The 12,128-nt window shown below is 36.3% G+C and overlaps 1 protein-coding gene across 2 annotated transcripts; it reads left to right on the plus strand.

The window, feature by feature from the left end:
• The first annotated feature begins 5,985 nt into the window (after window positions 1–5,985).
• On the plus strand, window positions 5,986–7,981 carry LOC142340939 (lysosomal proton-coupled steroid conjugate and bile acid symporter SLC46A3-like). Of its 2 annotated transcripts, none has more exons than XM_075391718.1 (2): window positions 5,986–6,175; window positions 6,457–7,981. In XM_075391718.1, the coding sequence occupies exon 2, from the start codon at window positions 6,505–6,507 to the stop codon at window positions 7,966–7,968; it is 1,464 nt and encodes a 487-aa protein (XP_075247833.1). In that variant the 5' UTR covers window positions 5,986–6,175; window positions 6,457–6,504; the 3' UTR covers window positions 7,969–7,981. The 2 variants fall into 2 exon arrangements, with proteins under 2 accessions (XP_075247833.1, XP_075247835.1); XM_075391720.1 differs by having other exon boundaries at window positions 5,986–6,137.
• The last annotated feature ends 4,147 nt before the right edge of the window (window positions 7,982–12,128 follow it).

Below are 12,128 nucleotides of genomic sequence, written 5' to 3' on the forward strand. Positions count from 1 at the left end.
GAATTAAGATTACTTGTGTTGCTGGTTGTTTTGGCAATAATTGTTTATGTGGCGCAAATTGGGGTAAAATGTCAGATATTTGGGATAAAATCAAATATTTTCCTGGATATCATTTTTATCCTTTCTCATGTCATCTGTCCTCTGTTGTTTCAAAATGATTAGTAGATTTAATTATTAGGCTCGTTTTATTCATTGAATAGTTGCCTGGGGCATAAGGGAATGTACTTCAGGTCGGTTCCGGAGTCTTCCAGCTCCGTTTTTTTAAGATCTCACACATTTTTCAGCTTTGTCACGTTAGTGAGAAGTATAATTAGAGCGGGGTTTTTAATAACGTTGGACTATTAAAGGGACCGAAAACGCGAGTTGGCTTGAAGCATGATTTTCCCCAAGTACCCTTAAAGTGGAGTGAGAAGTTGCTAATTGAACAAATTTTTTGGTTTTTTAATTATGTTTTCACCGTTTCTTCTCTTGATTGCTTTTAATACGATACATATGTTTTAATGGTGCCTCTTTGCATATTATTGAACTTATCGATGGGCAGCAAATACTGTTTTTTTATAATTGTTTTTTACCAAGTAACATCAGTGAGGCATTGGTTGCTAATGAGGCATAAAGGAACCTAATGAAGTGTTTGTGTTTTCATGGCTAGCTGTTTTCATTGCTTTGACGCTATTTGTTTTCAAAATGTTCAAATGATTTTTTTTAGTATTTATTGTACGTTTTGTTGTCTCATCTTTTAAAATTAGAAACGGGTCTCAGATGTTGCAACAATGAAATATTTTTATCGATTTAATTGTTTTCAGTTAAAATCTCTATTTTTGTTCTATGACTTCCGTTGTTTGCAAAGAATTTTATCGAATTTTTAAGGTTTACGAGTTTTCTTGCTCAATTTGTCTGATCTCTTGTTCTCCTTATTGACAGGTCTCATCGGTCGCTAAGGATGCTTAAGTTATCGGAATTACTCGTTTCAAATCCGCCGAATTTTTGAGTTTTGCTAGTATTTGTTGTTATTGAGTTTATCGGTTCTCAATGAGTAAAATATGAATCTAAATAGTGGCTTGAGTTCATAGCAATCCTTTTCAATATTTTGACACCTGCTTTTGAAAAATTTAAAGTTGATGTTTTCCTTCTTGTTGTTGTTTTTCTTGTTTTCTAGTGGTCTGATGGCCTGGTCTCAAAAATAATAAATTATAATTAGTCGGGGTAGTTTTGGTCAAATTTTTGGCTCCAGGGTTTAGCTGACGTTTTCAGTCACTGCGATACCATTTGTTTTCGAAAGGCTCAAGTTAATTTGTGAATCTTGCCTTCATTTGTAGAATCTTGCTCTCATTTGAATTTTGCTCAGTTTTATGATTTGCTGTGGCTAAGAGTTTCTGCATTTATTTATGAAGTTTTCTTAGTTTGGCGCCACTGCTTTTTTTGCTTTGTCTGTCATTAATTCCTACATTGTTGTTTTTACTGATTGTAAGGACGCATAGTCAATTTTTTCAGAAATTGAATGTTTTTAGAGATTCATTAAACACTAAACCTTTTAAAACGAAATTTTCTACTTGTTTTATATTTTTTGTTCATATAGGGTCGGGATTTTATTTAGACTGTCTGATTTTGTTGTAAAAATATTAGTTGTCGGGTCATTACTTAATTCAATTCTTTGGATTGTAGTTCAGAACTTGTCCTGCTGTTTTCATCTCAAAATTTTTGATACAACCATATGACGTCACAATCTCTTTCAATCTGCGTTTTGTTCATTTGTTCATGCAATTTCGTTTGAACTGTTTGGGTGACGTCATTTTTAACTCTTTATGGAGCGATTTTTGTTTCATTCGTGTGATTAATTTTTCGGTCACGCGTGACTTACCTCTCTTAAAAATGACTTCCTGATTCTCAAATTGACTATTCTTTATTAATTCATGGAGATAAGGTCAAGTTGGTGTGCTTCATTCTGATTGAAGGTCATTTAAGAGTAACTAATAGAAGCAGGAATAAGTTATGCAGATTCATAATTAAAATAACATCTCAGCATTTAATGAAAAGAAATTTTTTCTTCAGTTAGTTTTACTTTCATTTTGAGACTGCAGATCTACGAAGCTATCGTGGCCATTTTCTGACAATCTGTCAACTGTTTTGATTATCTCGGACAGCTTGAAAAATTGTTCAACTTGGTAATTTTATTGAAACGTTGAATTATTTAATTAAAAAAATAATCTCGCTCAAAAATAGCCGCGATACACTAATTTCCCACGAAAACTTGAACCAATACAATGCTGCAGCGAGTGTCTTTGTTTACTCGCCTGAATACTTTTTGGTCACTCTGTACGCAGCTCACCCTCAAAATGATCTTTCCTCTCTTGAGAGACTTAAGCTTACCTCAATGCGATAATTGAAAGTTATTTGAAGGCTAAATAAAAATATCAAAATAAAGCAATCCAATAAAACGTCAAAAAAAATAGAGCCATCAAATAAAGACATAAAAATTTGAAAAACTTGAATGTGGTACATGCATGTAGAAACTTTGAGCCTCAATGCCGCACCACTGAAGAGAGCAGTTTGGTTACTGTTCTTCATCTTAAACTGCACGAGGTTACCGTGGTGATCTTAGCAGGAAAAAAATACCGAAAAGGAACAGTGTTCTTGAGCAGTAATGTTTAATGTTAACCCAGCGCATCGCATCGCTAAACTCGGCAATCCGTAAATTATTGTGTTAAAAAACCAAACCACGCCACGTTAAGCAAATTCAATTCAATTTTCACGGCTTTTTAAATCTCTGACGCTGCAGAAAACAATAGGTGCTCCCCTGAAGAGTGCAACTCAAATGTTTTTCCTTATTCGAAAATCGCTTAAAATATCATAGCCAAAAACTATGACAAAGAAGACGCAGTATCTTTGTCATAGTTTTTGGCTATGACAAAGATACTGGCTATGACAAAGATACTATGACAAAGAAGACGCAGTATTCTTTGTCATAGTTTCTTTATCAAAAACTATGACAAAGAAACTATGACAAAGAATTAGCGAAGATGAAACTAAAAACGATTTAATCCGTCAAAAAGAAAAACAACTTCTTTCAAGTTTTATGGAGTTAAACAGTGAAAAAGCCAGATGGAAATTCATTCAAGATCTTCGTAATAAAGAAAAGACTCAAGCAAGAATTCAATCTTTATTAAACAGTTTTGGTGATAAGATAACAAAGCCCATGGAAATCGCAAATCTTCTAAATTACAGATTTTCGACTCTAGGAGAGTTCATTGGCTTGCAACAAACTAACAACATTCCTCCTAAAACTGCTCCGAGAAAGTGTTTCAATTTCCGATATAACAACCAAGGAAACAAATGTGCTCATAGATTCATTGAATACAAGTAAACCAGTCGGTCCTTCAAAAATACCAGCTTGGGAAATAAAAGATGCTAAAGCAGCGGTAGCGGAACCACTATGTTATCTCTTTAATCAATTCATTACAGAAGGAAAATTTCCAGAAGATCTTAATTCTCAAAAGCTTGTGTAACTCCACTCTTCAAAAAAGGGAATCCCGAAGACCCACTCAATTATAGACCTATTTCTGTCACTTCTGCTTTGTCAAAAATTTTTGAAAAGGCGTTCAGTTCACAAATCACAAGTTTCCTAGAAAGGGAGCAATTATTGTCGGCCAGTCAATTTGGTTATAGAAAACAAATTTCAACAATTGATGCTATCCTGAAATCGACAGAACAAATAAGATTAGAACTCAACAAGAAAAAAAATGTTACAGGGGCGTTTTTAGATCTTTCAAAGGCTTTTGATTCTATAAACCACAAAATACTGTTACGGAGACTTGAAAATATAGGTTTTGATGAACATGTTACCAATTTAATAGAGAATTATTTGAGTAAAAGAACGCAAAGAGTTGTTCTGAATGGAATTGAATCGGACTGGATAAATTTGAAGAGAGGAGTTCCACAAGGTACTATTTTAGGACCTCTATTATTTAACATTTACGTCAACGATTCAGCAAAGATTGTTGAAGAGGATTGCACGGTTGTCCAGTACGCAGACGATACATTTCTTTTTACATCCGACACATGAAATATTGGCAAAAACAAAACTTGAACATAACATCTCAAAAATTATTGATTTTTTTGCAAAGTCCCAGTTAGTAGTGAACAAACAAAAAACAGAATATATTGTGTTCAGCACCAGGAAGAGGTTAACAAATACTGTTCTGAATGTTGACAATGAAAGAGTAGCAGAATCAAATAGTGTGAAGTATCTTGGCGTAATTATAGACAGCAAACTAAAATTTGATGGAGAAGTGAAAAAGACTCTTCAGAGAATGGCTTGTGGAATAAAAGTTTTGAATACACTAAGTAAAAGTTTACCAGAGAAAACGAAAGTCTTATTACTTAATGCAATAGTAATAAGTCATCTACATTATTCCGCTCTAATTCTAATAGGGTTGCAAAAGTCATTACTCACAACTTTAGAAAAACAATTGAATCGGGGAATAAAATCCTTATTTAGTAGGAGAAAATACGATCGGTCTACAGATCTCAAATTTCGCAACAAAATACTACCAGTTTCTTTTCTCTTGAAATATCGTTGCTCAAAATATTTTATTCGCTTACTCAGCAACGATCTTCCAGCATATAAAATTGAACCTCTCTACCATGAGAATAAAACAACATGACAGGTCAAAAAAAGTAACGTTCGATATAAGAAAGAACAATAAGTTTTTAACTGATTCTTTTATTGCACATGCCATTCCAATTTATATTTATAATTTATACCTTCTAATATTAGACTGAAAACAACATCGAAAGCTCCCTTAAAAAGAGAACTTAAAGAATATTTTTGCAAAGAATTTTTGAAGGACCCAAAAGTAACAGATATAAAAGATGACATTGAGAGCATTAGATTTTAATTTTTAATAGCCGCACAGCGATAGCTGGGGCTATTATTGGCCTTCTCTTGGTTTTTTTTATTTAGTCGTCATGATTTTTGTTACGACCATATGACGTCACAGCCACTTTTTGTTCATTCGTTCATGCAATTTCAACTGAATTGCATGTGTGACGTCATTTTTCGCTCTTAGTGGAGCGAGTTTTTTTGTTCATGCGCGTGATTAAATTTTTGGTCACACTTGACTTACCTCACTCTCAAAAATGACTTCCTCACTTTGAAATTGACTTTTATTTACTTTATTTCAAAGAGATAAGGTCAAATGGGTGTGTATCACTCTAAATGAAGGTTATTTGAGATCAGCTAATAGAGGCAGCAATAACTTATACAGATTTTTAATCAAAATATAACAGATCAGCCTTCAATGAAAAGACGAATTTTTTTGGTCTGTCTTTTTTACTGTTTTTTTAGACTGCCGATCTACGAATCTATTGCGGCTATTTTCTGGCAATCTGCCAGCTATGTTAATTTTTAATCTTCACGATGTACATATAAAATTGTGAAAACATTTTATGCTCGCATTTTAGGCCGTTTTTTTAATAATGTAAGGTCAAATTTTTAATTAAGTAATTTAATGATTTTATAATTTTACATAATGTTGTATTCTTAACTTTACATTGCCTCTTTTACCATTTGCTTTTTATACTTATGTGTACCAGAGGAAATTAACAATGTTCCTTTTTTGTATCATGCATTTTTTCGTTTAATTATAATGCGATGTGTTTTGATAGGTACCATTGTGTCTCAATATTATATAGACTTTCTATCCTGGAGCTAGGCTAATTTTTTTGTTTAGAGGAATAGGCTTGATTAGGCATTGATTTAGTCGGGTATAGTAAATAGTAAGTGTTTGGAAATTAATTGTAAAGTGCTGAGGAGTTCATTAATGATACGATAGCAAATATAATGTTTAAACTCGTAGAGTATGAGTCGAGTATCCTAAATTTTCTGAAACCTGTAAATAGCAAGTTAATTTCAAGTTTATTGGCGGGCGCTTCAATTGGGCTGCGAATGCATTCCCAAATTGTAGACTTGGTTTATAAGTTAAATTCGAGAACACATTGTAAGACTAAATTCGAGACTACATTTCAAATAGACCGAAGTTCAACAATCACTATCTCGAAATACTGAACAAACGTAAATTGAGCTTGCTTATCGTGAGCAAACGTGTTCACTGCTGAAGGTTGAATGGCTGTAATGTTAGGTGAGTTTGTAACAACACATGAAGACTAACACCAAACCGTAAGTTGTGCATGTCTAGTTATTTCTATCTGCTTTTGTAATTATTGGTGAAGGATCCCTAATTGAAGCCTCCCAAGTTCTATAATTCGATTAATGCAAATAGGCTAGTTGACAAAAATATTACCAAATACTGCTGGAGTCCAAGTTAAAAATAGTTGCTACAAGATTATTCCCCTAAGGAACACTTTGCATGGAAATCTTTACTGAAACATTGTAATTGCTTTTGTTTTCTATAGCTGTCAAGATCAACTTTGTTTAGCAAATTTCATTATTGATTTTAGAAAAATAGCGTTTCTCTCAATAGAAAAGTATTGACACATTTGTCAATTATGGCGGAAATTCTTGCAAACGCGAGGAGCTTTATCTCAGTTGAGGTATACATGATATTGATGTCCCTGGCCTCGAACATGAACTATCCATCACAACAAGGCTTGATATTTTCACGCGTCTGTCGAGACCACTACCCTGATGTCTACAATATTTCGGCCACATGCGACAACTTAACCGATTCCCAGGAACAAGACGTATCATCAATTGCTTCGTACTGGAATTTAGTTCTGAACCTTCTTTTCTATTCGCCTCAATTAATTGCGTTGATAGTTTGCGGCAATTTAAGTGATCGATATGAGCCCAAGCTTTTGCTTCCCTTCCCTTCTGTTCTTTGTTTACTTGCAACTGGAGTGTACTTATTCGAAGCGTTCGACGATGAATTGCCAATATGGCCGTATCTTATCGGAAACTTCTTACAAGGTGCTGGAGGTGGATATATTTGTAGTTTTATGTTGGGCTATAGTTACCTCAGTCTGAAATCTTCGGAAAGTAACAGAACTGCTAATATGGCGTTTGGAGAGACTGCTTCAATACTGGGAATTTTCCTAGGACTGATAATTTGCGGTCCCTTAATTGATCATGTTGGTTACACATCGGTATGGATTGTTAATGCAGCTTTGTATTCATTCTGTATTATTTACTCTGTTTTCTGGATACCATCATTGAGCGCAGCAAGAAATCGACATTGTTCAACTTATAGACGCTTTGAGAACGAGATTAATGAATCTGATTCTTGTTGTAGTACCACATTCAGCTTTGCTTCTGTTTTTTCGGGGCTTGAGTTTTGCTTCGGGTCAGCTCGTAATGTCAAATCTGCTATTGTAGTGGTGGGACTGGGTTATGTGATAATGATTTGTGATTTATCAGGTGTGGCCGATGGATCTGTTTCATATCTGTATACGAAAAGCGAACCGATTAACTTCAGCCAATCAGAGTACAGTTATTTTCTAGGATCAAAGTATTTAGCCGCGTGTATCGGATCAATGATAATTTTACCACTCTGTTCGAAGTTCTTAAACCTTTCCGACATTTCATTCGCTTTAATTGGAATTACCGTCAGAATGATTGTGGAAATTTACACAAGTTTGTGTAACTCGAAGCTGATGTTATTCTTGGTTCCTCTAATTGCGGTATTGGCTAATATCGTGGCGCCGAGTTGCAGGTCATTGATCAGCAAAACAGTTCCCAGTCATCAAATCAGTTCCGTGTTCTCTCTTGTCGCATTCTGTGAGTGCCTCATCAACATTGGAGGGTCCACACTCTTCAGTGCAATTTACCCATCTACTACAGAATGGTTCAGTGGGTTTTGTTACACGCTCATTGCTGCAATTCTCTTCACTGGCTTCTGTGTGTTGATCTGCATGAAACTTAAATTAACACGCGATCGTTTTGAGTCTTCAGGTGATTATACTATAAATTGTGATAATGAAGTTGTCGACGATTATGATCCAACGATGAATTAAATTTTGCAAATTATTTTTCCCATTTTGTGACAAAATTTCAGAAAACTGAAGGGGTCTTTCCCATAACAGCCCCGCTTCCCAGCTTAGTGGTCAGATAGCTATATCCCTACCCCCCCCCAAAAAAAAATGAACGGTGACAGTAACTTTGCACGTGCGTTTTTCAATCAATTTGATGGAATTAGGACAATTGATATATATCGCCAGTAAAATCCCCTTTAATCCTCTCAACCGAGTGAATTTTGTAACTTCAACATGCAAACTTCAAGCTGATAAGTTCCGTGTAGTGGAGCAAAACCCTAAGCACAAAATTTATCGCATTTTTTAAGAAATGTAATCAAAGGTAATGTTCTTTGAGGAACAAGGAAGATAGCGTTTTTAATACTGCAGCAACTTCAATTTTTTGTAAGAGGGAGTTACGAAACCAAATGGCCGGCTAAAACGTACCAGTAGCCCAATGACCAACTCCATTGCGCGGAAAGTTCAAAAATTTTCAGAGATCCTGAGTGGTCCCCAATCTTGGGTGGTAACCAATCCCGTTAATTTTGGTCCCCAATCAGCTTATTTGGGGAGGAACTAGCTCAGCTGGGATTTTGTTCTTCCCTGAATTTTGACTGATGGATATATTTCACGTAGATACGAGTCCGTTCTTTAAGAGGTCGAGCGTATTATACTTTTTAAATTGAAGCATTTTTTATAAATTTCTTTATTTCAAGGAGGTATCAGGGTTTAAAGCTTTCATAATTTGGCTTATTAATAGCAGCCTCATCAACTCCAATCGACATTCTTTACGCGCTCTCCTATTTTTACAGTCCAAAGAATTTGATTGTATTGGGGAGCTGTCGTTTTTTACGATCCAAAGAGGGTTTAGTGTTTTTAGGACTCGAAAAGCTGCATTGGAGAAGTGTTTTTTATCAATGATTTTGTTAGATTGGTTTTTAAGCGGGAGAAGCCCCAAGTGTTAACATTCATGGTGGTTTTACTGCTCCACAAAATTTGATATTACCTTTAAATGAAATTTTTGAGCTAGTTTAGTCATTCTCTGGTTTCAGGCGTTTGAGCAGTTTTGTATTCCTTTTGAAGCGTTCGCGTTCTATAGGGAGTAATTCATGCTGCAATCACAATGTCTGGTTGTTTTGGTGATCTTTTGATTTGAAAAAAGCCCGAATCAATTCAAGTCAATTTTTTGTCTATTCGATTTTACTTTAAAAAAATTTCTTGGTTATTAACATGAGATATTTTAATGTTTGATCAGCCAATTTTCATTCGACACATTTGTAATTTTTACCATGCTTTTTCTTGTGTTATCAGAAATGAACTGGAGAAAACTCTTTGCTAATTCAAAATGTGTTCTAAGAATCAACAACATAGGGGAAAGAAACACAGACGCACTAATGACCAGAGAATTTTGGATAGAATAAGGCGTTGGACCAACGGAGACCTTGAGGGACTGTGGAAGAATGCTGCGTCACTGAAATAGACAAAAAGAACAGTTGGATTTTTTCTGTTTGTACCCCCCTCCCCAGCTTAGTGGGTGCATATTATTTGCACCCCCAGACGCATGTGCCATATATTTTTTACATAAGGATTACTGTAATGGCACGTGCTCTGTAATTGGGGGTGCATAACGTACTGCGTAAAGATGTGAACAGTTAAAAATATTGAAGTTATTGTGCAGCGGGCCGAAGCTTTGTTTCCAAGGACAATTCGGGGGGGGGGGGGGGAGGGGGGAGGGGTGCAGCAAAAGTTTTGGCATATGAGGGCCTAGCACCAGTTGGCAAAACATTTTTCGAAGATTTGAAAGTTGCATAGAAAGGTACACGAAAATACTTTTATTCAGAGGCTTATCATTTTCCGGAGGAAAAAGTTTTCGAACAGTTAGTCTTTTCCAAAGTATACAGCAGCGGGCCTATCGGAAATGTTCCCCGCCCATTTGTTAAGGACAGTGCGATTCACTGCAACCGATCAATCCAAGCTGCGATGAAAGAACTAAGTTCGCGAAAAAAGGATGCAGAGAAGGTTTCTCTGAGTTTATTTCTCAAGCACTGCCCTTTGCAGTTCTTCATTAACAGCTCTTGAAAAGAGCGGTTGTCCGTCCCTTTACAGTAGGGGGAGTTTTTAGGAGGCTAACGGCAAAATGCTTGGTCACGGAAGCCAGAAGCTGTTGGACAATGTACAACTCTCTCTCTCTCAGCGTTTTGGGTGACCCAGAAGCAATTACTCTCAGCAAAAGATTTCGTATTAAACAATTTTAAAACTCTCGGGTAAATTAGGCATATTAAATGTTGATTTTCAAAACGCTTTCAATTCTTGAAAATTCAGTCATCTGCAAGCGGTTAACAAAAATTTACCATGTATAGCTGCGTTCAAAAATTTACTACTCACATAGCAGTCAACTTCTATTACAAATTTGTATCTAGCGAATCAGGTGTTCAGTAAGGCAACACAGGCCTTTTGGTGTTTTCGCTGGCGCGCTGGTCTGTATCGAAAAAGATCCATCATTTGGTGCGCAACCTGCATCAGCGTATATGGTATCGTGATGATGGGCTCATCGCAGGTTCTCAAGAACTACTTGTTGAAAGTTTGAAAATTTTGTGTGCTTCGCAACAGAACGTGGACTTCTGATCCGATACGACAAGTGCTAACTCTGGTGACCAATCGAGATAAAGAGCGTTGACAAGGAAATAAAACAAAATCCAGTCGCAGGATTACATGCTAGGAGCTGCCATTGGTTTCAGAATATGCTTCAAGTAATACCACGAAACGCATAGACCAAATTTCCAATGTCTTGGAAAAACTTTGTTACCTTCGATCCACAAAGTTCCTTGGGAATCCTACGTCTCTGTCTAGGGGCTCCAAAAATTGTGTATTATTAGCTTGATCTACAAATCCGACGGAAATTGTTCTGAAAAACTAAAGAAATTTGACGGTAGGTGGCAAACACATTCTGGGTATCCTTCTTAGTTTATCAGGTTTTCGCGTTTGCCATTTTCGGGACCAGTTTAAACCTGCTTTTGTTGGCTCCGTAATGTTGCTTGACGAGCTCGTTTCATGTGTCACTGTTCCCAGTCCAAAAGATGACAATATTTCCAGTAGAACTAGAACAGCCGCAATCAGAAAGTGCTTGACAAAAAGAAGTACTAATTGAAACAAATTTACGAGAGAAAAAGCGAGGCTTCCATTATTATCTCGGGAGCGTGGCTATCAGCACCACCAATACCCGCTTTAGGTCTTAATTTGACTCCAAATGATTTTCGAGTAAGCGCAAAGTACAGATTCGCTTTAGCCGCTCATAATTGAGAGAGGAAATGACCGTACTGCAAAATTGGCATCCTGGACATTTATGGTGACCAGGCTTTTTCATTTCATGGGCGGGGTGATGCAGTAGTCAAAATGTGCGATAGTTGTATCAGCTTCCTCCACGGCAAAAGTAAGTTCACGGTAGTACAAAAGAACCTTATACCAGACAGCAACTCACGCCCGTGCGACATCTATGTTCCACCTTGGCAAGCAATTGGACGGCTGCCTTTGATGTGACTATGATTTCATCGTTGCAGTCCAACTGAATTGTAAATGCTGCTTTGAAGGCTGGTCATGCTCTTGAAGCAGCAGAAGACCGGAAGTATGGCGTACATGAAAGCAATTGTACAGAGAGGTATTCTTTTTGAACCACTTTCAACATACTATTGCAGTTCTCGGTGGCTTCTTACTGACATTCAAGAAGACGCTGAAGAAAATTAATGTTGTTGGTGACAATAGCTGCTTTATTTCTGAAGGTCAACACTGAAATGGAAATGCAATGAGTAATTTGATCACCTAATGGGCGGGGGAGATTGAAATTAATTACCAAACTACAAGGTCAGCCTGATCATGTGCAGCATTGAAACCCGATTGCGTGGGTTGCAATTTCAAGATGTGTCAAAATGAAAAATTGACCTGTTCATGATTTGAACTGTTTATAACTTTGCGATTAACTAAGATTCCAGACAGAGATGTCTATCTAACGAGTTAACTTAATTTTTATTGTAAAAAATTAATGCTGGTGTAGCATGTGGTGTATGCCGGGAGTGGTAATTGATCAAACACACGTTATGTTTATGTCTTTTTTGGGGACAATTTATGATTTTTAAAAAAGTGAGTTCTTTTGGTTCTTTTTCCTCGAC

This window comes from Convolutriloba macropyga, chromosome 6 (assembly GCF_964194025.1).
Source record: "Convolutriloba macropyga chromosome 6, txConMacr16.3, whole genome shotgun sequence".
Taxonomy (NCBI): Eukaryota; Metazoa; Xenacoelomorpha; order Acoela; family Convolutidae; genus Convolutriloba; species Convolutriloba macropyga.

Coding starts and splice junctions, on each gene's coding strand:
- LOC142340939 (XM_075391718.1), top strand. CDS start 6,505: ATGGCGGAAATTCTTGCAAACGCGAGGAGCTTTATCTCAGTTGAGGTA.